The sequence below is a fragment of the Oncorhynchus nerka genome, linkage group LG17 (assembly GCF_034236695.1).
Source record: "Oncorhynchus nerka isolate Pitt River linkage group LG17, Oner_Uvic_2.0, whole genome shotgun sequence".
Lineage (NCBI taxonomy): Eukaryota > Metazoa > Chordata > Actinopteri > Salmoniformes > Salmonidae > Oncorhynchus > Oncorhynchus nerka.
Genome location: NC_088412.1, coordinates 8,340,374 through 8,368,343, shown reverse-complemented (window position 1 = coordinate 8,368,343; position 27,970 = coordinate 8,340,374). Strand labels below are relative to the sequence as shown.

Sequence of the window (27,970 nt, the reverse complement as noted above, 5' to 3'; positions counted from 1 at the left end):
TCCATTTCTGAAGGTGAGTAACAATATATAAATATATATAAATAAATAAATAAATAAATAAATATATTATATATTTTTTTATATTATATTATATTATATTTTTATATTATGTATATATTTTTATATTATATACATTATATTTATATTATATTATGTATATATTTTTATATTATATATATATATATTTATATTTTTTTATATTATGTATATATTTTTATATTATATATTTATATTTATATTATGTATATATTTTTATATATTATGTATATTTTTTATATTATATTATGTATATATTTTTATATCATATTATGTATATATTTTTACATTATATACATTATATTTATATTATATACATTATATTTATATTATATATATATCTTTATATTATGTATATATTTTTATATTATATTATGTATATATTTTTATATTATATTATATATATTTTTTTATATTATATTATATATATTTTTTTACCTCCCAGTCCCTTTTGTTACTGGTTGTACAGTTTGGAAGACGGTAGCCGGCCCCTTCTCAAGTTTGTCACAGTTCCACAGGATATCCCTCCATGTGAACAACGTAAAATGACCATCTTCAGAAGCGTGGACATGTTCTACTCATTTTATTCAAGAGAATTTTTGAAATGTATACAACATTTATTTTAAAAAAAAAAATATATATATATATATTTAAAAAATGGTTTGCTACATTTCTTGCACTTATCTGCAGTCACTTCAGGTGTCCGTCAACCAGAGGGTTCTATAATATAACACATGCAAAAGAACAAAACGTAACAAAAAATACAATATAAAACCCATTCTATCCCAGTTCCCAGTGTTTAAATGGGCAGAGCCTCCATTTTAGGAGGAGAGTACCAGATACCAGAACTGGTACGTTTGAGGTAGCGAGGTTTGTTCTTGTAGAAGATGTGGTTCAACATTGGAGGTTCAATCTCTCCATAGTGACAGTCCACGTCCGTTGGGTTGAAATATTGCCTCTTCATGGACTGTTTCAGCTGGTCGCCTAGAGAAGAGTACAGGTTTGCTTTAATAATATATGTTATAACTGAGTTTTCTGGACCCCTCTTCCCTTTTCTAAAAAAGGTCTCAGCTCTACTCCCAGAGAACACGTTACTCTAACCAATGGGGCTTGTTTAATAAAAGAAAAAAGGTAGATTAAAGCTGAATCAATGTCTACAAGATCACATAGTGATAGTATTGTACATAACAGAAACCAATGTAATAGTGTAACGGATGTGAAATGGCTAGCTAGTTAGCGGTGGTGCGCGCTAATAGCGTTTCAAATTGGTGACGTCACTCGCTCGGAGACCTTGAAATAGTGGTTCCCCTTTGATCTGCAAGGGCCGCGGCTTTTGTGGAGCGATGGGTAACGATGCTTCGTGGGGTGACTGTTGTTGATGTGTGCAGAGGTTTGCGCCCGGGTAGGGGCGAGGGGACGGATTAAAGTTATACTGTTACAATAGCGTAGTTTGTTACTGTAAGAAAAAGAAAAAAAACACCACTTCATTTCCTATAAGAGTTTAGGATGATTGCGTGCTTCTACGACACCAGCATTGCTTGCTGTTTGGGGGTTTCTGTACAACACTTTGTGACATCAGCTTGCTGTTTGGGGGTTTCTGTACAACACTTTGTGACATCAGCTTGCTGTTTGGGGGTTTCTGTACAACACTTTGTGACATCAGCTTGCTGTTTTGGTTTTTTTTAGGCTGGGTTTCTGTACAGCACTTTGTGACATCAGATGATGTAAGAAGGGCTTTATAAATACATGTAATTGATTGTGTGAAGTACCCGTTTGAGAGAAATGCGACCAAACCCAACAGCGTGAGCCACTAGGCAAAACATGTCCTTTCATTTAAACCACACACAGGTATGCTACAGTTGATTAACACCACCTGCTCTGCAAGTCCCTCTCTGTGCCAAAGTCCCTCTCTGTGCCAAAGTCCCTCTCTGTGCCAAAGTCCCTCTCTGTGCCAAAGTCCCTCTCTGTGCCAAAGTCCCTCTCTGTGCCAAAGTCCCTCTCTGTGCCAAAGTCCCTCTCTGTGCCAAAGTCCCTCTCTGTGCCAAAGTCCCTCTCTGTGCCAAAGTCCCTCTCTGTGCCCAATGTGAAACACTGTACACATAAGAGCTAAATGCATATTCCCATAAAAACTGAGCTCAAAATGTTTGGCATTCAGATGCAGCATGGACGTTTCACTGGTAAAACTAACGATTCTCATTCACAAAATGACAATGAGAAATGTGAAGGGAGGGCGAAAATAGTTTTTTTTTGGGGGGGGCCTTGCGGTAAAGAAATACATGCACAGAACATGATACGGCTCATTCCAGCTGGATCCAAGGGGAGTGGAACAGACGGTCACCTATGGATCCACAGCCTGTGTTATAACTCGAGGTAAGTTACCCAACATCACGTTTAAAAGTAGACTTAGCAATATGCCATAATACAGTGGGGACAATTCCTGCTTATAGAAAACAAGAATTCAAATTTACCCAAGACGGCCACTATTGGTTCTTCCCAATATGACCCTGGCTTGATGTGGAAATGGCTCATTTTAGAATCAAGAGACTTAAAAAAATATATATATATATATATATTTTTTTCACCAAGAATCCTCACCGATTATGTTGTAATTTATACCAATTATATTATATTGCAGTTTTAACTGTCTTTGGAGAGCAGTCAAATTAAAATATAGAGTTTCTCCTCAACATACCCTTGGCCCATTTGGGAATGGGTTTCCTTGGTTTTAACTGTCTTTGGGGGGCAGTAAAATAAAAATATAGAGTTTCTCCTCAACCTACCCTTGGCCCATTTGGGAATGTGTTTCCTTGGTGCCGACTCATCATCAGTAGAGTCCTCACTGTTCTGATCCATCCCATAGTCCTCGGGGTTGGTGTTGAGAACAACGGGCTTGTCGCCCCCCTTAGGACTGATCTCATACGACTGGGGCGACTGCTTGATATCTGCAGTGACGTTGATTAATCCTCCCTTCCCTACGGGCGTCTTCGTCGTGGGCCATGGGAGAACAAGAAGGTATATTATGGATACATTTTCTATTCAAAATTATTATTATGCCCCAATTAAACAAACGAGGCTCTATGCAGACCGACTAAACAAAGGAGGCTCTATGCAGACCGACTAAACAAAGGAGGCTCTATGCAGACCGACTAAACAAACGAGGCTCTATGCAGACCGACTAAACAAACGAGGCTCTGTGCAGACCGACTAAACAAACGAGGCTCTGTGCAGACCGACTAAACAAACGAGGCTCTGTGCAGACCGACTAAACAAACGAGGCTCTGTGCAGACCGACTAAACAAACGAGGCTCTATGCAGACCGACTAAACAAACGAGGCTCTATGCAGACCGACTAAACAAACGAGGCTCTATGCAGACCGACTAAACAAAGGAGGCTCTATGCAGACCGACTAAACAAACGAGGCTCTATGCAGACCGACTAAACAAACGAGGCTCTATGCAGACCGACTAAACAAACGAGGCTCTGTGCAGACCGACTAAACAAACGAGGCTCTATGCAGACCGACTAAACAAACGAGGCTCTGTGCAGACCGACTAAACAAACGAGGCTCTATGCAGATCGACTAAACAAAGGCTCTATGCCTTTCTCAGAAGTAGAGCTAGCTCTAGATGTTATCCAGTGACCTTTCCACATCAGTTACCCCCTTAGTCTCCTCACCTGAACTTCAGCAGTCAGGTGACTCTTGGCAGCCTCCGTTTCTGTCCGTCTGGCTGCTTCTCTGTGTCTCTCCTCCTCCGCTTGCCTCTGCTGTTCCTCCTGGTGGGTAAAACATAAAACTATTTACTAAATAATACATTTTTAAAAGCTACATACACCGAGTATACAAAACATGAACACCTGCTCTTTCCATGACAGACTGACCAGGTGAGACCAGGTGAGACCAGGTGAAAGCTACATACTTCTCGAGTATACAAAACTCCGAACACCTGCTCTTTCCATGACAGACTGACCAGGTGAGACCAGGTAAAAAGCTACATACACAGAGTATACAAAACATGAACACCTGCTCTTTCCATGACAGACTGAGACCAGGTGAGACCAGGTGAAAGCTACATACACCGAGTATACAAAACATGAACACCTGCTCTTTCCATGACAGACTGACCAGGTGAGACCAGGTGAAAGCTACATACACCGAGTATACAAAACATGAACACCTGCTCTTTCCATGACAGACTGACCAGGTGAGACCAGGTGAAAGCTACATACACCGAGTATACAAAACATGAACACCTGCTCTTTCCATGACAGACTGACCAGGTGAGACCAGGTGAGACCAGGTGAAAGCTACATACACCGAGTATACAAAACATGAACACCTGCTCTTTCCATGACAGACTGACCAGGTGAGACCAGGTGAAAGCTACATACACCGAGTATACAAAACATGAACACCTGCTCTTTCCATGACAGACTGACCAGGTGAGACCAGGTGAAAGCTACATACACCGAGTATACAAAACATGAACACCTGCTCTTTCCATGACAGACTGACCAGGTGAGACCAGGTGAGACCAGGTGAAAGCTACATACACCGAGTATACAAAACATGAACACCTGCTCTTTCCATGACAGACTGACCAGGTGAGACCAGGTGAAAGCTACATACACCAGTATACAAAACATGAACACCTGCTCTTTCCATGACAGACTGACCAGGTGAGACCAGGTGAAAGCTACATACACCGAGTATACAAAACATGAACACCTGCTCTTTCCATGACAGACTGACCAGGTGAGACCAGGTGAAAGCTACATACACCGAGTATACAAAACATGAACACCTGCTCTTTCCATGACAGACTGACCAGGTGAGACCAGGTGAAAGCTACATACACCGAGTATACAAAACATGAACACCTGCTCTTTCCATGACAGACTGACCAGGTGAGACCAGGTGAAAGCTACATACACCGAGTATACAAAACATGAACACCTGCTCTTTCCATGACAGACTGACCAGGTGAGACCAGGTGAGACCAGGTGAAAGCTACATACACCGAGTATACAAAACATGAACACCTGCTCTTTCCATGACAGACTGACCAGGTGAGACCAGGTGAGACCAGGTGAAAGCTACATACACCGAGTATACAAAACATGAACACCTGCTCTTTCCATGACAGACTGACCAGGTGAGACCAGGTGAAAGCTACATACACCGAGTATACAAAACATGAACACCTGCTCTTTCCATGACAGAGACCTGACCAGGTGAGACCAGGTGAGACCAGGTGAAAGCTACATACACCGAGTATACAAAACATGAACACCTGCTCTTTCCATGACAGACTGACCAGGTGAGACCAGGTGAAAGCTACATACACCGAGTATACAAAACATGAACACCTGCTCTTTCCATGACAGACTGACCAGGTGAGACCAGGTGAAAGCTACATACACCGAGTATACAAAACATGAACACCTGCTCTTTCCATGACAGACTGACCAGGTGAGACCAGGTGAAAGCTACATACACCGAGTATACAAAACATGAACACCTGCTCTTTCCATGACAGACTGACCAGGTGAGACCAGGTGAAAGCTACATACACCGAGTATACAAAACATGAACACCTGCTCTTTCCATGACAGACTGACCAGGTGAGACCAGGTGAAAGCTACATACACCGAGTATACAAAACATGAACACCTGCTCTTTCCATGACAGACTGACCAGGTGAGACCAGGTGAAAGCTACATACACCGAGTATACAAAACATGAACACCTGCTCTTTCCATGACAGACTGACCAGGTGAGACCAGGTGAAAGCTACATACACCGAGTATACAAAACATGAACACCTGCTCTTTCCATGACAGACTGACCAGGTGAGACCAGGTGAAAGCTACATACACCGAGTATACAAAACATGAACACCTGCTCTTTCCATGACAGACTGACCAGGTGAGACCAGGTGAAAGCTACATACACCGAGTATACAAAACATGAACACCTGCTCTTTCCATGACAGACTGACCAGGTGAGACCAGGTGAAAGCTACATACACCGAGTATACAAAACATGAACACCTGCTCTTTCCATGACAGACTGACCAGGTGAGACCAGGTGAGACCAGGTGAAAGCTCTGATCCCTTATTTGATGTCACTTGTTAAATCCAAATCAGTGTAGATGAAGGGCAGGAGACGGGTTAATGAAAGATTTGAAAGTCATGAGACAATTGAGACATGGATTGTGTTCGTGTGCCATTCAGAGTGAACGGGCAAAACAAAACATGTAAGTGCCTCTGAACGGGTATGGTAGTAGGTGGTAGTAGGTGGTAGTAGGTGGCAGTAGGTAACAGGTGCACCGGTTGGTGTCAAGAACTGCAACGCTTCTGGGGTTTTTCATGCTCAACCGTTTCCCGTGTGTATCAAGAATGGTCCACCACCCAAAGGACATCCAGCCAACTGTGGGAAGCATTGGAGTCAACATGGGCCAGCATCCCTTGTAGAGTCCACATGGGCCAGCATCCCTGTGGAATGCTGACACCTTGTAGAGTCAACATGGGCCAGCATCCCTGTGGAATGCTTTCGACACCTTGTAGAGTCAACATGGGCCAGCATCCCTGTAGAAGGCTTGACACCTTGTAGAGTCAACATGGGCCAGCATCCCTGTAGAAGGCTTGACACCTTGTAGAGTCCATGTCCTGACGAACTGAGTCTGTTCTTAGGGCAAAAGGGGTTGCAACTCGATATCAGTCAGTGTAGATGAAGCAGAGGAGACGGGCTAAATAAGGATTTTTAAGCCTTGAGACAATTGAGAAAAGGTGTTCTTAATGTTTGGTATACTCAGTGTAGGTTTTGGTTGATTGAGTCAAACGCACAGGGTCCAGTTCATTGGGGTATATCGTAGCAAAATGTTTCACAACAGAAAACAAAAAGTTTATTCTTGGACAAATCCAGGTGGTCCCCTCCTAGGGTTGCACATTTTGGGGAATATTCAGAGGTGGAAACATTCCGTGGGAATTAACAGAAATATATGCAATATTAATACCATTTAAATGTAGATGTTTTTTACATTGGATATACAGTGCCTTGCAAAAGTATTCGGCCCCCTTGAACTTTGCGACCTTTTGCCACATTTCAGGCTTCAAACATAAAGATATAAAACTGTATTTTTTTGTGAAGAATCAACAAGTGGGACACAATCATGAAGTGGAACGACATTTATTGGATATTTCAAACTTTTTTAACAAATCAAAAACTGAAAAATTGGGCGTGCAAAATTATTCAGCCCCCTTAAGTTAATACTTTGTAGCGCCACCTTTTGCTGCGATTACAGCTGTAAGTCGCTTGGGGTATGTCTCTATCAGTTTTGCACATCGAGAGACTGAATTTTTTTCCCATTCCTCCTTGCAAAACAGCTCGAGCTCAATGAGGTTGGATGGAGAGCATTTGTGAACAGGAAATTTAAATCGGAAAGTTTCCAACCCTAGTCGGTTCCCCTAAAGCATGACTTACCCTCCTCCTCCTCTCCTCCTCTCTCTTCTCTTTCCTCTCTCTCTCTCTGGCAGCTCTGTCCACTTCTCTCTGAAGAGCAAAGGTCTGTTCCCTCTTTACTCGATCCCTGAAACACACCATTTTCAGTAACAGCCTTCTGTCTCCACAACAGAAATAACATTCCTGCCATTTCATTTTTTTAAATTATATACAATGAGTAAAAATATCAACACAACACGTAAAGTGTTTCACGAGTTGAATTATAAAATGCCTGAAATTTTCCAAGAGCACAAAAAGCTTATTTCTCTCAAATGTTGTGCACAAATGTGTTTACATCCCTGTTACTGAGCATTTCTCCTTTACCAAGATAATCCATCCACCTGACAGGTTTGGCATATCAAGAAGCCGAATAACCATGATAATTACACAGGTGCACCTTGTGCTGGGGACATTAAAAGGCCATTAAATGCCAGATGTCTCAAGTTGAGGGAATGTGCAGTTGGCACGCTGACTGCAGCAACGTCCACCAGAGCTGTTGCCAGAGAATTTAATGTTCATTTCTCTCCCATAAGCAGAGTTACAATGTAATTTTTGAGAATTTGTCAGTACGTCCAACCGGCCTCACAACTGAAGACCACGTGTAACCACACCATCCCAGGACCTTTACATTCGGCTTCTTCACCTGTGGGATCGTCTGAGACCAGCCACCCGGACAGCTGATGAAACTGTGGGTTTGCACAGCCAAAGAATTTCTACACAAACTGTCAGAAACTGTCTCAGGGAAGCTCATCTGTGCTCGTCAACCTCACCAGGTTCTTGACCATTCCACAGGCCACAATCAACTCTATGTGAAGGCGATGTGTCACGCTGCATTTTATTTTACCAGGGAAGTTGACTGAGAACACGTTCTCATTTACAGCAATGACCTGGGGAATAGTTACAGGGGAGAGGAGGGGGATGAATGAGCCAATTAGAAGCTGGGGATGATTAGGTGGCCATGATGACCATGAGGAAAATGGTGGTCATACCAGATACTTACTGGTTCTGATCCACCCCCCTAATTAAAAAATAATAAAATAAAACATACCAACATATCTGTATTCCCAGTCATGTGAAATCCACAGATTAGGACCTAATTAATTTCATTTAATAGACCGATTACCTTTTATGAACTGTAACTCAGGTTAAATCTTTGAAATGGTTGCATGTTGCGTTTAATATTATTTGTGTAGTTCGCTATGGGGAAATGTACCTTTCAGCAGCATCTCCTCTCTCGCTCTCCTGCTCTTCCTCCATTGCTAGTCGGGCCTCAGCCATCTTGCGAGTCCTCTCCTGCTCTTCCTCCATTGCTAGTCGGGCCTCAGCCATCTTGCGAGTCCTCTCCTGTTCTTCCTCCATTGCTAGTCGGGCCTCAGCCATCTTGCGAGTCCTCTCCTGTTCTTCCTCCATTGCTAGTCGGGCCTCAGCCATCTTGCGAGTCCTCTCCTGTTCTTCCTCCATTGCTAGTCGGGCCTCAGCCATCTTGCGAGTCCTCTCCTGTTCTTTCTCCATTGCTAGTCGGGCCTCAGCCATCTTGAGAGTCCTCTCCTGTTCTTTCTCCATTGCTAGTCGGGCCTCAGCCATCTTGAGAGTCCTCTCCTGTTCTTTCTCCATTGCTAGTCGGGCCTCAGCCATCTTGAGAGTCCTCTCCTGTTCTTTCTCCATTGCTAGTCGGGCCTCAGCCATCTTGAGAGTCCTCTCCTGTTCTTTCTCCATTGCTAGTCGGGCCTCAGCCATCTTGCGAGTCCTCTCCTGTTCTTCTTCTGCTCTCCTCTTAGTCTGCAACTCCTGGTGACGCTTCTTCTCCTCCTCCTCCTGGGGGGGGGAACAAGGGTTACATCCACAACCCACTCCTGCCTTAAAGAGATTTGTATTCAATTCCAGATCAACCCTTAGGCAGGTCTGAGATGATTGGATAGGTAGTAGCTTCTGCTTGCCCTCTAATAGGCCAGTCATCTATCCAATCATCTAGAGCAGGGTCTCCCAAACCCTGGGTGCACGGTCAGTTTTTTTCAAATAATCAAAGCTTAAACAATGCCACTTAATATAATGTTTACATACCCTACATTACTCATCTCATATGTATATACTGTACTCTATACCATCTACTGTATCTTGCCTATGCCGTTCTGTACCATCACTCATTCATATATCTTTATGTACATATTCTTTATCCCTTTACACTTGTGTATGTGTATAAGGTAGTAGTTGTGGAATTGTTAGGTTAGATTACTCGTTGGTTATTACTGCATTGTCGGACCTAGAAGCACAAGCATTTCGCTACACTCGCACTAACATCTGCTAACCATGTGTATGTGACCAATAACATCTGCTAACCATGTGTATGTGACAAATACAATTTGATTATTTGAATCAGCTGTGTAGCGCTATGGAAAGAAAAGAGCAGGACCAAGAGCAGAGATCCAACTTTTCCCCTGAGTCACGATCACTTGGAGTCAAAATGCGGAGATCTACTGCTCAGATTGGTTTTTTTTTATATACGCGTGTAGACAGTGCTGAATAACAACAGCAGTGTTTTGCTGTCTCTCTAGTCATTGTTTAAAAAAAAAGGTTTTACATTTTCCAGTGTCAACTTTGCTGTGCGTTCAAGGCTTCTTTTTACATTCAAGAAAGCTCTGCACAGTTATCCGATTGGCTAACGGTAGGCCTATAGGTGCGCTTGATTTGCTCTCAGGGCCTGCTGGATAGGCAGAGTTCTACCTTCAGACATATGAAGTGGTTCAAAAAGAAATGGGAACACTTGGCCTTCAACGCACTAGGGCTGCTGAATCAAGTGCACCTACCACCAACAGCAAAAACAATGAAAGAAAACAATAGGAATGGAATGATTTTTCTAGAGTTGTTTTTTTTTTTACAGAAATGTTTGTCGATCGACTAGAAACGGCTTGGAGATCGACCAGTCGATCGATGGGTTGGTGACCACTGCACTAGTTTTAGAAACAAAATGAGTGGATGGTCATGGGGCCAGAACATAAATTACAAATAATTTGAAGAATGCAAAGTACCCCAAACAGATATTTGGCTAAAACAATCATTTCAAACCTTGCTCACATCCTAAATATATGATATTTTTGCATCTCTATGGTGTGGTAATACTTTGGAACAGATGACCTAAATTAAAGTAGCTTGGAGCTGATTTGGTGTTTTTAACAGTCTTATGTCCAACAATAAAATATATATTTATATTATTACACTTTATTTGTTCAGAAAACTTGGGGGGGGGGGCATATTCAGCCCACGGGACGCCAGTTAGGGAACCCTGGGGGGGGCAAGGGGTTGATTTGACATAGCCAGGGATGCAATTACAATATATTTTAATATTTCTTTAATTGAACCCTTATTTTACCAGGGAAGTTGACTGAGAACACATTCTCATTTACAGCAAAGACCTGGGGAATAGTTACAGGGGAGGGGGGGGGTGAATGAGCCAATTGTAAGATGAGGATGATTAAGTGAACGTAATGGTAAGAGGGACAGATTGGGAATTTAGTCAGGACGCCAGGGTTAACACCCCTACTCTTACGATAAGTACCATGGGATCTTTAGTGACCACAGAGAGTCAGGAGACCCGTTTAACGTCCCATCCGAAAGACAGCAACCTACACAGGGCAATGTCCCTAATCACTGCCCTGGGGAAATTAGGATGGGTTTTTTAGACCAGAGGAAAGGGTGCTTCCTACTGGCCCTCCAACACCACTTCCAGCAGCATCTGGTCTCCCATCCAGGGACCGACCAGGACCAACTCTGTTTAGCTTCAGAAGCAAGCCAGCAGCATCTGGTCTCCCATCCAGGGACCGACCAGGACCAACCCTGTTTAGCTCCAGAAGCAAGCCAGCAGTGGGATGCAGGGTGGTATGCTGCTGGCATTATAAACTACATATAAAATATAAACCAAACAATGTCAGGATATATTTGTCTCACAGCTTGTTGAATCTTCCTCCTCCTCCTCCTCCTCCTCCTCAGTTCCAGCTCGTCCTGCCGTTTGGCGGCCACCTTCTGCTTGGGTTTCTCCTCTGCCATGTGCTCCACTTGCAGCTGGGGAACAAGGGGGGAGTGGTGTCAGGGGAAATGGTTGAGCACTTTTGCGTTAATAAATACAACACAGTTCTGCTTCTCATAAAAATCTAATTCAAGTTAATTGTCAAGCTCTCCTACTGTGTCGTGTTTCTCAATCTGGAGAATCTTCTTATCTTTCTGTTCTTCCTTCCCCCGGGCCTCGACTATCCTCCGCAGCCGTTCCTCCCTCTTCTTCTTCATCTCCTCCTGTTTTCTCCTCTTCTCTTCCTCCATCTTCTTCCTCCTCTCCTCCTCTTCTTGCTCTTGCTTCTTCTTCAGTGCTTCCAGTTTCAGGCGTTCTCTTTCCTAGAATCAAAAACACACTGATGTCATAGAGGAATCAGCTCTCCTAGTACATTGACAGTTTACCATGCATTCTAGTGGCAACTCATTTGGGACTGAGTGAAATCAGTGGTAGTATTTATTTATTCATTCATTTAAATGGGACGATAAATGGAAATGGAAAAGTGAGTAAGATTAACATGACTAAAAGGCACCGTGGGTGATTTCTGAAATAGAATCCATCAAGGGAGCCTTAAAAAAAAGATTTGCAGAGTAAAGGTCTATGTATTTCAATGATAACCATTTAGTTGGCGAGGAGGGAACGTATGTGCTTTAGGCTCATGCAGCAAATGCCTTAAAACAAGTTAGACATAAACCCTTTGGAACCTAACACCATTGTTACAGATGGGGAGGGAGGAAGGAGGGGGCGGACAGACGGACAAGTAGAGCTGTACCAGTGAAGTGACAGACGAAACACACCCCCACATATCCCACTAGATTCCTCTGATACTTACCACAAGACCACTGCCCGACTGTAGATGGGACCGGGAGAGAAAGACCCAGTTAACAAGGCTGCATATGTTCTGGTAAGATTGGGATTCATGTTTGTTTTTTTAAACTAATTGCTTAAAAAAAAAAAATTAAAATCACACTAAAATCCTTTTGCTTCAAAATGAAAAACAACACACTAAGGGGGTCACAGTTCGATTACGTAGTACCGGTCTTGACTTTATCAAACGGAAAGAAGCAACAAGGCTAAATTAGCTAGCTAGTCTAATTCAGGCTGCATGCCCTTTTCCTGCTGTCCTTCAGTTAAAACACCTCAGGTTATTCACTAGCAGCCTCTTGGTCATTCTAGGCTCTTGGTCATTCTAGGCTCTTGGTCATTCTAGGCTCTTGGTCATTCTAGGCTCTTGGTCATTCTAGGCTCTTGGTCATTCTAGGCTCTTGGTCATTCTAGGCTCTTGGTCATTCTAGGCTCTTGGTCATTGTAGCATATCCTTCTCATTAAACATTTAAGTCAGTCTTCTATTGATGAGATAATATGCTAAATTGCTTTGCCACACCGCGGAGACACTGTGGACTGTAGAGACGCTTTTGATGACTTGTGATTGGCCAGCGACAAGCTACACGCGCCACTCTTGCGTAGGCTATTCTCGTTGAGCAGGGACGACATACTGTTTACCTTTTATCCACAACTGACCATCCCCACTGTAATCTACCGTGAAGACATAAACAAAATCCCAAACTGGAGATTTAAAAACGATGGTCCCCATCACTCGACATCCTACAAAACAAGTTCTTAGCTCAGATTTACTCACGAGGCAACGGCATACAACGCAGCATAGGCATTACCTATAGGCCTAGTGTTTATATGAAGCAAAAATGATGTATTTATTCTGGTTCACAGCGCAGACTGAACAGATGTCCTCGTGGCAAACGGTTCGATACGTTACACTTAAAGAGTGAGATGTGATCAGGATCTGGGCAAAGGGATAGGTCAGTTATGGAATAAGGGCCGGGGGGGGTGTGGTTTATGGCCAATATACCACGGCAAAGGGCTGTTCGAAGGCACGACGCCAACCAACCATATATCACAAACCCACGAGGTGCCTTATTGCTTTTATAAACTGGTTACTAACATAATTAGAGCAGTAAAAATGTATGTTGTCATACCCGTGGTATACGGTCTGATATACCAAGGCTGTCAGCCAATCAGCATTCAGGGCTAGAACCACCCAGTTTATAATGGCCATATACCACAAACCCCCGAGGTGCCTTATTGCTTTTATAAACTGGTTACTAACATAATTAGAAAAAAACAAGAACATTTTTGCCACACCCATATATCACGGCTGTCAGCCAATCAGCATTCAGGCATTTGAAACACCCAGTTTATAATTTAAATGATATATGAGCGGAGGACGTCAGATAAGGAGGACTTCCTTATTCCTCAGGAAGTAGCACATCCCAAGGGCTCATAAATAAAACAATGAAGAAAATAAAAAACGAACCTTGAGGTCGACTCTGTCCGGCGTGGTGTGTTTAATGAAGGACTTCATGACCGTGCTGCGTCCCAGAGACCCAGGGGTCATCGGCATCATCTGGTTCTTCTGGACCGTGTGGAGAAACGACCTCACGTTGGTCCTCACCTACAGTAGACAATAAAAAAACACACAGGCTGCATTTACTACATCAGGGTCTATAGAATAGAAAGTAGCCTACACATGACACTATGATTTAAAAACCCTTTAACCCCTGCGGAAGAAGTAGCCCACTCTGTGCCAGACAAGCTAGAGGGAAAACATGGTTGAAAAATGTCATTACAACAAATATACAACCACAAAATGGTTTTAAAATGACATCAATTCAAATGTTTGTAATTTTTGCACACTAGGGAGACCTACATTTTTCACTCAAAACACTTTTGAAAATAAAATAAAAAAACTAAACATTGCTATATCCAAAAGAGAGACAGCCTTGTGTCTTAGTTCTTACACTCTGGCTCTTCTTGAGGGGTGAAGGCTTCTTCCCGGGGGTCTGGAAGTCCTCTTTAGCTTCTGCTGCTACTCTGCGCTTGGCACTGAGACGAGGACCCAGACATGATGGTGGCTTCTTACTGCTGCCATCTAGGAATGAATGGAATAAGGACGTTAACCACGCACGCACACACACACCAAAAATGTTTCTGTTTCTTGCTTCAACAGTGCAGTAATAATGAATAATACACAAATCGCCAAAGAGAAACTAAATTAAGAAATATCAGAAGAGTCCACCACTAAATTAACAGGGCCAGCTATATTTATTTAAATCGACCTAAAGAAAACTGCCTTTTCATTGCCAAGTCAAAGTTGCACAAACGCAAGTGTTTTGGTCGCACTCTCAAACCCTGAGCTAGGTTGTCCGTCCTTGTATTTGGTTTATGTTCGCTTGCACTTGTTAGCATTTAGTTAGCTTCTGCTATGGGAATCCGCCAGTACTTAGTTAGCATCTGCTATGGGAATCCTCCAGTACTTAGTTAGCTTCTGCTATGGGAATCCGCCAGTACTTAGTTAGCATCTGCTATGGGAATCCGCCAGTACTTAGTTAGCTTCTGCTATGGGAATCCGTCAGTACTTAGTTAGCTTCTGCTATGGGAATCCGCCAGTACTTAGTTAGCGTCTGCTATGGGAATCCGCCAGTACTTAGTTAGCGTCTACTATGGGAATCCGCCAGTACTTAGTTAGCGTCTACTATGGGAATCCGCCAGTACTTAGTTAGCGTCTGCTATGGGAATCCGCAAGTACTTAGTTAGCGTCTGCTATGGGAATCCGCCAGTACTTAGTTAGCGTCTGCTATGGGAATCCGCCAGTACTTAGTTAGCGTCTACTATGGGAATCCGCCAGTACTTAGTTAGCGTCTACTATGGGAATCCGCCAGTACTTAGTTAGCGTCTACTATGGGAATCCGCCAGTACTTAGTTAGCGTCTACTATGGGAATCCGCCAGTACTTAGTTAGCATTAAAAAATATATATTCTTGGGAAAGAAATAGCGCCCCTTCTGTGCACTGCCAGTAATACCCTGGTATGGTACAGGAACAGCATGAACAGCATGAACAGCAGGATACCACCAAACCGTACAGCACATCAACTTTATTCAGTCTAATGGCACAACGTCAGGTCATATTTCATCACTCACCAAGCCCGCTGACGTTACTGCTGCAGGTGGAGCTGCCCAGCCGAGTCTTCTTCTTCAAGAAGGATCTCCTGGAGGCCCTACGGACAGACTCCTGGGTCATGCTGTTTCTCAGCCCTGCCAGGGAGAGCCGCACAGTCAGGGAGTGTCTCACGGAGCTCCGTCTGGGGCCGAAGTCATTGCTGCTGCCATGCAGCGCGGCCTGGAGAGCAGCGCGGCCTGGAGAGCGCTCTGCGTTGCGGTTCATCTGGAGCTCTGCAGACTGTCGCTCGGCGGCTGAGATCTTAACTACGGCTTTAGTTATGTGGCTTTGGGGAGGGGGGCGATGGGGTGGGAAACATGGGGGCTGGAAGGAGTCTGAGCTGGACTCCCCCCTCTTACTCTCAGCCTCCTCCTCCATATTCTCCTCCAGGATCTGGCGGATGGAGCGAGACACCTGCTGGTGTGCCTCCTCCAGCTGGAAGGAGGAGGTCTGAGCAGCTCCTTTGTGGGTGCTGCGTACAGGTGATGCCACCTCAGGCTGTGTGGTCTGTTTGGTTCTGCGAGCGCGTGAGGTTTTGACCAGCTCTTCCCTTGTGACTGGGGACCCTCCTTCATCCTCTGCTATCAGGTTCAGGGAGGTGGACACGGAGGAGCGACGCAGGTTGCTGCGCTTGCCCTTGGAGAAGCTGCAGAAGGGAAATGAGAGCGAGACACAGAATGTTTATTGTAACGCGTTGTCAGCACCATTACACACCAGGTTAAGTTCCTGGTACATGCAAATGTGTTGACGAATAACGGTGATTCTGATAACTGTACTAAAAAAATGTTTTATTTTACCAGGTAAGTTGACTGAGAACACGTTCTCATTTACAGCAACGACCTGGGGAATAGTTACAGGGGAGGGGGGGGGGGGTGAATGAGCCAAATTTAAGATGAGGATGATTAGGTGACCGTGATGGTATGAGGACCAGACTGGGAATTTAGTCGGGACACCGGGGTTAACACCCCAACTCTTACGATAAGTGCCATGGGATCTTTAGAGACCACAGAGAGTCAGGACACCAGCTTAACATCCTATCTGAAAGACAGCACCCTACACAGGGCAATGTCCCCAATCACTGCCCTGGGGTATTGGGATGTTCTTTTACACCAGAGGAAAAAGTGCCTCCTACTGGCCCTCCAACACCACTTCCAGCACCATCTGGTCTCCCATCCAGGGACCGACCAGGACCAACCCTGCTTAGCTTCAGAAGCAAGCCAGCAGCATCTGGTCTCCCATCCAGGGACCGACCAGGACCAACCCTGCTTAGCTTCAGAAGGAAGCCAGCAGCATCTGGTCTCCCATCCAGGGACCGACCAGGACCAACCCTGCTTAGCTTCAGAAGCAAGCCAGCAGCATCTGGTCTCCCATCCAGGACCAACCCTGCTTAGCTTCAGAAGCAAGCCAGCAGCATCTGGTCTCCCATCCAGGGACCGACCAGGACCAACCCTGCTTAGCTTCAGAAGCAAGCCAGCAGCATCTGGTCTCCCATCCAGGGACCGACCAGGACCAACCCTGCTTAGCTTCAGAAGCAAGCCAGCAGCATCTGGTCTCCCATCCAGGGACCGACCAGGACCAACCCTGCTTAGCTTCAGAAGCAAGCCAGCAGCATCTGGTCTCCCATCCAGGACCAACCCTGCTTAGCTTCAGAAGCAAGCCAGCAGCATCTGGTCTCCCATCCAGGGACCGACCAGGACCAACCCTGCTTAGCTTCAGAAGCAAGCCAGCAGCATCTGGTCTCCCATCCAGGGACCGACCAGGACCAACCCCTTAGCTTCAGAAGCAAGCCAGCAGCATCTGGTCTCCCATCCAGGGACCGACCAGGACCAACCCAGAAGCAAGCCAGCAGCATCTGGTCTCCCATCCAGGGACCGACCAGGACCAACCCTGCTTAGCTTCAGAAGCAAGCCAGCAGCATCTGGTCTCCCATCCAGGGACCGACCAGGACCAACCCTGCTTAGCTTCAGAAGCAAGCCAGCAGCATCTGGTCTCCCATCCAGCGACCGACCAGGACCAACCCTGCTTAGCTTCAGAAGCAAGCCAGCAGCATCTGGTCTCCCATCCAGGGACCGACCAGGACCAACCCTGCTTAGCTTCAGAAGCAAGCCAGCAGCATCTGGTCTCCCATCCAGGGACCGACCAGGACCAACCCTGCTTACCTTCAGAAGCAAGCCAGCAGCATCTGGTCTCCCATCCAGGGACCGACCAGGACCAACCCTGCTTACCTTCAGAAGCAAGCCCGCAGTGGGATGGTATGGCATAAAACAGAGTATCACTATGATTAACGTGAAGGATCATAAATGAAAAGGTTATACTGAGACATGTTTGGACAGGACACAACACAGAAGCCTACCGTCAGGGCAAATTAACTGGATAACCTACAGTCTCTTGTTGCAATTTTCATTCTGACCCACAGATAGACGTTTCCTACAGTTGCGCTTCTTCTGTGATGGAGTCTTTGGCATCAATTCCGGTTCTGCACTAAATTCACTGAGACGGGAAGAAAACTAAAATGTTAATATGAATGACTCCCAGAAAGAAAGATCAACAGCTGTAGGATGAATTCCTTCCTTCTGCCAATCATTACTTTACAGAATTAAAAATGACACACAAAAAAATAACTAAAAGTGTGTCTATGACAACGGTGGGGTCTTGATCTACCCACCTTGAGAATATGCGGTTGGCTTCGTGCTGGATCTCAAACAGCCACACCATGTGGTCATTTTCAATTTCATTGGCAAACGCTTGCATCTTCACATCGAACATCTGCAGCAGGGTGCGTATTGAGGACAGTACAGAGCTCATAGTCGCTACCTGTGAAAGATCGGTTTCAAAACAATTACTGATTATTACATATTTGGTGGGATGTGTTAAACCTCCTCTCGTATATAAATTAATCGTTTCTCCCATCTAAAATGGGATATCTAGGAAGGACAATAAAGAAAAAGAGTTGTTTAGTGAACATAATATCGCACAAGATTTTATACGTAACTTTCATGCTTTTTAACCAAATATTGCAGATAACATTAAACATTACATCAAATGACACACAAAGAATAAACAAAGTGACACGACAACCATCCAGACAATAATAAAAAAACATGTACAAAACAAATGTGTATTGTATCAAATGTTAGGACATTTGGGATTTTTCACTACAAATTGGCTAACAAGTGAACTAGATCATTTTAATTTGAGCTATCGCGTGCATTTCCACAATGTGGCCTCCAATTGTCATGAATCAGAGCTGGCTATCATACAGTTTAAACAAAAAATATACGAAGAAAATAAATATGTTGAAGAAACAGAAATCTATCTAATGCCGGTTTGGACAAAATAGCGAGTTTCTAAAATGTTAGCTGACCGGTGTATTTATAGCGAATGTAGGCTAAACCTTATTTAGGGAAAATACAACTTGCATACCATGAAACTCTTCCGGGTTCGACAAAATACAATTCGTTTCGCTAAAATAGCAGTTCACTCTACATTGCAGATGATTTCGATAATGTTCATAAAAGTATTCAATTGTATAATCCACCATTATCATTCTCTGCACAACATAATAGTCAGTCTTTCCTCCAATTTGATTTCAACACCCGCTGAAACCCGTTTAAATTGTTCTAAACAGTCTGAGCCAATTGGGGACTAGTTTGTAATGCCGAACCCCAGTCTGCTCCTCCCCATAGGCAATAAAACCCGAGAGCACGTGTCCGGGCTCGTACGCTGAGGGGATTCGATTATCTGGCCCGGGTTACACCGCTAGGAGGAGTTTGTTTCCGGTAAACGAATGTGATTGCGTTCGTTTTGGCCCCTTTCAAAGCCCACTGGGAAGTAGGCTCAAAACCTTAGTGATGTAGCCTAGGCTAGATTAAGCACGTGGACTAATAAAGGCATCATTTTGTCGTGATGTATGTCTTGTCCTATATTTGTATTTAATTTACTTTTTATTTTTAATGCCAGCCCCTGTCCCTGCAGGAGTCCTTTTTGCCTTTTGGTAGGCCATCATTGTAAATAAGCATTTGTTCTTAATTAACTGACTTGCCTCGTTAAATAAAAGTTAAATAAAAATGTAAATAAAAGGGCATGAATGAAATAACTATCTCCAGCTGAACAGCAAAATGACTATGTTTATTGGAACATCCAAGCAGGTAACCAGTGCTGGAAAAATCTGCCCGACAATTAAAACAGTCAAGCCGTCCATCTGTCCTCTGTCATGGCCAACATGGGAGTTTGATCCTTACTGTCCTTTGATGCTCATATAAAACACATCTGCAAACATTATTTTCCCCCTCTAAGAGATATGTCCAGGCTCAAACCACAGCTCCCCCAGCCAGATGCAGAGAAACTCTTCCATGCTTTCATCTTCTTTCGGATTGACTACTGCAAAACGCTGTGTCCAGCCAAATCACTTCAGAGGCCTCAACTTCTCCAGAGTAGTGCTGCCAGAGTCCTGATCAGGACCAAGGAGTCGGCCCACATCACCTCCATCCTTACTGAATTCCACCTGTCACCTATAGGATGGACTTTAAAATCCTTCCTCCCAGTGTTTAAAGTCCTGAATGGATTGAGTCCCACGAACATCAAGGACGTCCTTCCTATCAATGAGCCACATCCCACTCTCAATGAGCCACATCCCACTCTCAATGAGCCACATCCCACTCTCAATGAGCCACATCCCACTCTCAATGAGCCACATCCCACTCTCAATGAGCCACATCCCACTCTCCCCTCTGGCAACTCCCTACTGCGTCAAGTCCCCAAGACACATGTCCGTACTATTGGGGACCGAACCTTCTGCTCCCGTACCCCTATGGAATGCTCTCACTGACCATCTGAAAGCCGCTCCATCAATCTGAATGTTTAAAACAGGCTTTGAAACACATTTTCTACAGACATTTCTACAGTCTTTCTTAAAGTCCTAGGCTGTAAAGTCATTTTAGGATGTATAATTGCTCTGCCTTGATTCTAAATGTATGATGTTCATATCGTGTTTATTTTATTATCATTATTTTATTTTTGACTATGTGGAGCTTTTGAGATGACACTGTAAAGCGCGATACAAATTAAATGTATTATAATGTTTCATTATTATTGAGTAGGATTATCTGTTTTCAAATGCAAAAGTAATTTCATTTGATGAAAAACGCTTTATCATTGAAAACATTTAATGGAAAATAGATAGTATGTTTCTGGACGATGCAGCGTGTTTGACAACTTGACCGAACGGCGCAGAGTTTTCGATTTGAGAAGGGCGCTTCTTCCGGCTTTGGCAGTTCACGTCACCGCTCAGGTTAATAGGTTCCAGTCACTGATTCAAACCATCCAATCAGATTACTGTTTTTTTGTTCAATATATAAAAATCCTTTGTCTCTTTGATGTTATTTATGTTTCAGCAAATCATACTATATAATCATGTACTGTAGCTGGCTCGCTGCAAGTCTGAGCATATTGAGGTAGAAAGGCTTGGCAGATGTTTTTTAATGTTTATTATAATGATGTGGAAAACAAACTATGATTTTCACAAGACATAAACTACAAAAGTGTAAACATTGGCGCAAATACATCTCTGAGTTCATCTAGGTTTAGCTAGGTCTGCTATGATATTAGACACAAAGAATTCCGATTATAAAATGTTTTTAAAATGTCATAAACAATACATTGAATTTTGATTTGTTAGCCTGAATTAAAAATGTATTAAATCGTTTTTTTCTCTCACCCATCTACACACAATAACCCATAATGACAAAGTGAAAACATTTTTGTAGAAATGTTTGCAAATTGATTGAAAATGAAAGACATAAATATGTTATTTGCATAAGCATTCACACCCATGAGGTAGTACTTTGTAGAAGCACTTTTGGCAGCCTTTCTGGGTAAAGCTCGAAGAGCTTTCCACACCTGGATTGTGCAACATTTCAAGCTCTGTCAAATGTGTTGTTGATCATTGCTAGACAACCATTTTCAGGTCTTGCCATAGATTTTCAAGTAGATTTAAGTCAAAACTGTATCTCGGTCACTTAGGAACATTCACTGTCTTCTTGGTAAGCAACTCCAGTGTAGATTCGGCCTTGTGTTTTAGGTTTATTGTCCTGCTGAAATGTGAATCATCTTTCCAGTGTCTGGTGGAAAGCAGACTGAACCAGGTTTTCCTCTAGGAAAATACTCCCCAGTCCTTAACGATTACAAACATATCCATAACATGATGCAGCCACCACTATGCTTAAAAATATGGAGAGTGTTACTCAGTGATGTGTTGTATTGGATTTGCCCCAAACATAACACTTTGTATTCAGGACAAAAAGTGAATTGTTTTGCCATATTCTTTTGCAATATTACTTGAATGCCTTTTTTTCAAACAGGATGCATATTTTGGAATGTTTTTTATTGTGTACATGCTTCTTTTTACTCTGTCATTCAGTTTAGTATTGTGTAATAACTTTAATGTTTTCTCCTATCACAGCCATTCAACTCTGTAACTTAAAAAAAAAATCACCATTAGCCTCATGGTGAAATCTCTGAGTGGTTTCCTTCCTCTCCGGCAACTGAGTTAGGAAGGAGGCCTGTATCTTTGTAGTGACTGGGTGTATTGATACACCATCCAAAGTGTAATTAATAACTTCACCCTGCTCAAAGGGATATTCAGTGTCTGCTTTTTTTTGTGGGGGGAGGGGGGGGGGGGATTGGAAAACCTCCCTGGTCTTTGTGGTTGAATATGTGTTTGAAAATTATTTTTCAGAGTACCCAGTTGTCGTGAAAGCACCATTAGCTGTGGAATCGGGCCCCATGATTTGTCAGTGTGCAAATGTGCAGTATGTGAGAAGCAACCTCACCGCAGCACACGGTACGGGGTGGAGTCAACCCGCCCACCTCACGGTACGGGGTGGAGTCAACCCGCCCACCACACGGTACGGGGTGGAGTCAACCCGCCCACCACACGGTACGGGGTGGAGTCAACCCGCCCACCTCACGGTACGGGGTGGAGTCAACCCGCCCACCTCACGGTACGGGGTGGAGTCAACCCGCCCACCACACGGTACGGGGTGGAGTCAACCCGCCCACCACACGGTACGGGGTGGAGTCAACCCGCCCACCACACGGTACGGGGTGGAGTCAACCCGCCCACCACACGGTACGGGGTGGAGTCAACCCGCCCACCTCACGGTGCGGGGTGGAGTCAACCCGCCCACCTCACGGTGCGGGGTGGAGTCAACCCGCCCACCACACGGTACGGGGTGGAGTCAACCCGCCCACCACACGGTACGGGGTGGAGTCAACCCGCCCACCACACGGTACGGGGTGGAGTCAACCCGCCCACCACACGGTACGGGGTGGAGTCAACCCGCCCACCACACGGTACGGGGTGGAGACAACCCGCCCACCACACGGTACGGGTGGTATATATTCACCTTACTCCTGTACATATCTACCTCTATCACTCCAGTATCCCTGTCACCTTACCCCTATACATATCTACCTCCATCACTCCAGTAACCCTGTCACCTTACCCCTATACATATCTACCTCCATCACTCCAGTATCCCTGTCTCCTTACCCCTATACATATCTACCTCCATCACTCCAGTATCCCTGTCTCCTTACCCCTATACATATCTACCTCCATCACTCCAGTATCCCTGTCACCTTACCCCTATACATATCTACCTCCATCACTCCAGTATCCCTGTCACCTTACCCCTATACATATCTACCTCCATCACTCCAGTATCCCTGTCTCCTTACCCCTATACATATCTACCTCCATCACTCCAGTATCCCTGTCTCCTTACCCCTATACATATCTACCTCCATCACTCCAGTATCCCTGTCTCCTTACCCCTATACATATCTACCTCCATCACTCCAGTATCCCTGTCACCTTACCCCTATACATATCTACCTCCATCACTCCAGTATCCCTGTCACCTTACCCCTATACATATCTACCTCTATCACTCCAGTATCCCTGTCACCTTACCCCTTTACATATCTACCTTTATCACTCCAGTATCCCTGCACATTGTTAAGTCTGTCAAAAGTGTGCAGGTTTGAGCATGTGTCTGTGTGCCCTCACATCTCTATCAAGCCCAAAAGCAGAGAGAGAGAGAGACTCTACCTAATACTACACCTGAACCTGGTGGAGAGGACCTACAGAGAATCATCTCACAGTGAAAACAGTCACAGCGTCTGTGAGATTGGAGGACCTCCGTCAGGTTTTAAGCCAGTCAAATCAAAGAGGGCAAAGATGATAAAAGGACAAAGATCCCGTATCAATACTAAAAAGGTAGGATATCCACAGAGTTGTCCCTTCCTGAAATCACCCAGTCAAAGACATGCTACAACCTGTTGTTGTAGGGTGTGTGGCAAGTTTTTTTTGATAAATTTAGTACATTTGATTAAACGTGATTAAACATGTGCAAACTCGTACAAAGGATAAAGAACAGTGATATTTGTGGATTCTGTTTTCACTCCACAGAAACGTCACCTCCAAACTCTTGCTGCAGACAGGTTTTATTTGTCATCTTTGTAGTAAAAGGTTTATCTTCAACAGTAGGCTGATAGAACACACAGGGGAGAAATCACATCACTGCCGTGATTGTGGGCGAAGGATTCAGTCGGAGTGAACATTTAAAAGTGTACACGAGGAGCCACACACAGATGTGCTGTCTGTCTAGGGGGAAAATGTCTTGAGACAGAAGATTGAGAGACACAGTTTAACTCCCAGCTGTGAGAGGCACCTCAGGACACTACTATGTAAATGAAGCTAGGGTAAAGTGACTAGGCATCAGGATAGATAATAATAAGGTATTTGAGGTAGATATGTACATGAAGGCAGGGTAAAGTGACTAGGCATCAGGATAGATAATAATAAGGTATTTGAGGTAGATATGTAGATGAAGGCAGGGTAAAGTGACTAGGCATCAGGATATATAATAATAAGGTATTTGAGGTAGATATGTACATGAAGGCAGGGTAAAGTGACTAGGCATCAGGATAGATAATAATAAGGTATTAGAGGTAGATATGTACATGAAGGCAGGGTAAAGTGACTAGACATCAGGATAGATAATAAGGTATTTGAGGTAGATATGTACATGAAGGCAAGGTAAAGTGACTAGACATCAGGATAGATAATAAGGTATTTGAGGTAGATATGTACATGAAGGCAGGGTAAAGTGACTAGACATCAGGATAGATAATAAGGTATTTGAGGTAGATATGTACATGAAGGCAAGGTAAAGTGACTAGACATCAGGATAGATAATAAGGTATTTGAGGTAGATATGTACATGAAGGCAGGGTAAAGTGACATCAGAATAGATAATAATAAGGTATTTGAGGTAGATATGTACATGAAGGCAGGGTAAAGTGACTAGGCATCAGGATATATAATAATAAGGTATTTGAGGTAGATATGTACATGAAGGCAGGGTAAAGTGACTAGGTATCAGGATAGATAATAATAAGGTATTTGAGGTAAATATGTACATGAAGGTAAAGTGACTAGACATCAGAATAGATAATAATAAGGTATTTGAGGTAGATATGTACATGAAGGCAGGGTAAAGTGACTAGGTATCAGGATAGATAATAATAAGGTATTTGAGGTAGATATGTACATGAAGGCAGGGTAAAGTGACTAGGTATCAGGATAGATAATAATAAGGTATTTGAGGTAGATATGTACATGAAGGCAGGGTAAAGTGACTAGGTATCAGGATAGATAATAATAAGGTATTTGAGGTAGATATGTACATGAAGGCAGGGTAAAGTGACTAGGTATCAGGATAAATAATAAGGTATTTGAGGTAGATATGTACATGAATGCAGGGTAAAGTGACTAGGCATCAGGATAGATAATAATAAGGTATTAGAGGTAGATATGTACATGAAGGCAGGGTAAAGTGACTAGGCATCAGGATAGATAATAATAAGGTATTTGAGGTAGATATGTACATGAAGGCAGGGTAAAGTGACTAGGCATCAGGATAGATAATAATAAGGTATTTGAGGTAGATATGTACATGAAGGCAAGGTAAAGTGACTAGACATCAGGATAGATAATAAGGTATTTGAGGTAGATATGTACATGAAGGCAGGGTAAAGTGACTAGGTATCAGGATAGATAATAATAAGGTATTTGAGGTAGATGTGTGCATGAAGGCAGGGTAAAGTTACTAGGCATCAGGATAAATAATAAGGTATTTGAGGTAGATATGTGCATGAAGGCAGGGTAAAGTGACTAGACATCAGGATAGATAATAAGGTATTTGAGGTAGATATGTACATGAAGGCAGGGTAAAGTGACTAGGTATCAGGATAGATAATAATAAGGTATTTGAGGTAAATATGTACATGAAGGTAAAGTGACTAGACATCAGAATAGATAATAATAAGGTATTTGAGGTAGATATGTACATGAAGGCAGGGTAAAGTGACTAGACATCAGGATAGATAATAATAAGGTATTGGAGGTAGATATGTACATGAAGGCAGGGTAAAGAGACTGGACATCAGGATAGATAATAATAAGGTATATGAGGTAGATATGTACATGAAGGCAGGGTAAAGAGACTAGGTATCAGGATAGATAATAATAAGGTATTTGAGGTAGATATGTACATGAAGGCAGGGTAAAGAGACTAGGTATCAGGATAGATAATAATAAGGTATTTGAGGTAGATATGTACATGAAGGCAGGGTAAAGTGACTAGACATCAGGATAGATAATAATAAGGTATTTGAGGTAGATATGTACATGAAGGCAGGGTAAAGAGACTAGACATCAGGATAGATAATAATAAGGTATTTGAGGTAGATCTGTACATGAAGGCAGGGTAAAGAGACTGGACATCAGGATATATAATAATAAGGTATTTGAGGTAGATCTGTACATGAAGGCAGGGTAAAGAGACTGGACATCAGGATATATAATAATAAGGTATTTGAGGTAGATCTGTACATGAAGGCAGGGTAAAGTGACTAGACATCAGGATAGATAATAATAAGGTATTTGAGGTAGATATGTACATGAAGGCAGGGTAAAGTGACTAGGTATCAGGATAGATAATAATAAGGTATTTGAGGTAAATATGTACATGAAGGTAAAGTGACTAGACATCAGAATAGATAATAATAAGGTATTTGAGGTAGATATGTACATGAAGGCAGGGTAAAGTGACTAGGTATCAGGATAGATAATAATAAGGTATTTGAGGTAGATATGTACATGAAGGCAGGGTAAAGTGACTAGGTATCAGGATAGATAATAATAAGGTATTTGAGGTAGATCTGTACATGAAGGCAGGGTAAAGAGACATCAGGATAGATAATAATAAGGTATTTGAGGTAGATATGTACATGAAGGCAGGGTAAAGTGACTAGGTATCAGGATAAATAATAAGGTATTTGAGGTAGATATGTACATGAATGCAGGGTAAAGTGACTAGGCATCAGGATAGATAATAATAAGGTATTTGAGGTAGATATGTACATGAAGGCCGGGTAAAGTGACTAGACATCAGGATGTATAATAATAAGGTATTTGAGGTAGATATGTACATGAAGGCAGGGTAAAGTGACTAGGCATCAGGATAGATAATAATAAGGTATTTGAGGTAGATATGTACATGAAGGCAGGGTAAAGTGACTAGGCATCAGGATAGATAATAATAAGGTATTTGAGGTAGATCTGTACATGAAGGCAGGGTAAAGTGACTAGGCATCAGGATATATAATAATAAGGTATTTGAGGTAGATATGTACATGAAGGCAAGGTAAAGTGACTAGACATCAGGATAGATAATAAGGTATTTGAGGTAGATATGTACATGAAGGCAGGGTAAAGTGACTAGGTATCAGGATAGATAATAATAAGGTATTTGAGGTAAATATGTACATGAAGGCAGGGTAAAGTTACTAGGCATCAGGATAAATAATAAGGTATTTGAGGTAGATATGTGCATGAAGGCAGGGTAGTGACTAGGCATCATGATAGATAATAATAAGGTATTTGAGGTAGATATGTACGTGAAGGCAGGGTAAAGTGACTAGGTATCAGGATAGATAATTATAAGGTATTTGAGGTAGCTATGTACATGAAGGTAAAGTGACTAGACATCAGAATAGATAATAATAAGGTATTTGAGGTAGATATGTACATGAAGGCAGGGTAAAGTGACTAGACATCAGGATAGATAATAATAAGGTATTGGAGGTAGATATGTACATGAAGGCAGGGTAAAGAGACTGGACATCAGGATAGATAATAATAAGGTATATGAGGTAGATATGTACATGAAGGCAGGGTAAAGAGACTAGGTATCAGGATAGATAATAATAAGGTATTTGAGGTAGATATGTACATGAAGGCAGGGT

At 43.0% G+C, this 27,970-nt stretch overlaps 1 protein-coding gene across 3 annotated transcripts; it reads right to left on the bottom strand.

Annotated features, from left to right (window-relative positions):
* Window positions 1–604: 604 nt before the first annotated feature.
* LOC115121023 (inner centromere protein-like) lies at window positions 605–19,252 on the bottom strand. 3 transcript variants are annotated; one of them, XM_029650025.2, is made up of 14 exons: window positions 19,019–19,246; window positions 18,261–18,409; window positions 17,978–18,085; window positions 15,577–16,241; window positions 14,397–14,527; window positions 13,913–14,050; window positions 12,413–12,430; window positions 11,715–11,921; window positions 11,481–11,594; window positions 8,752–9,353; window positions 7,521–7,626; window positions 3,713–3,811; window positions 2,817–3,018; window positions 605–1,020 (listed from the first exon to the last, which is right to left on the bottom strand). In XM_029650025.2, the coding sequence occupies exons 1-14, from the start codon at window positions 19,019–19,021 to the stop codon at window positions 836–838; spliced, it is 2,727 nt and encodes a 908-aa protein (XP_029505885.2). In that variant the 5' UTR covers window positions 19,022–19,246; the 3' UTR covers window positions 605–835. The 3 variants fall into 3 exon arrangements, with proteins under 3 accessions (XP_029505885.2, XP_029505886.2, XP_029505890.2); XM_029650026.2 differs by lacking the exon at window positions 12,413–12,430; XM_029650030.2 differs by lacking the exon at window positions 2,817–3,018 and having other exon boundaries at window positions 923–1,020; window positions 19,019–19,252.
* Between the last annotated feature and the right edge of the window lie 8,718 nt (window positions 19,253–27,970).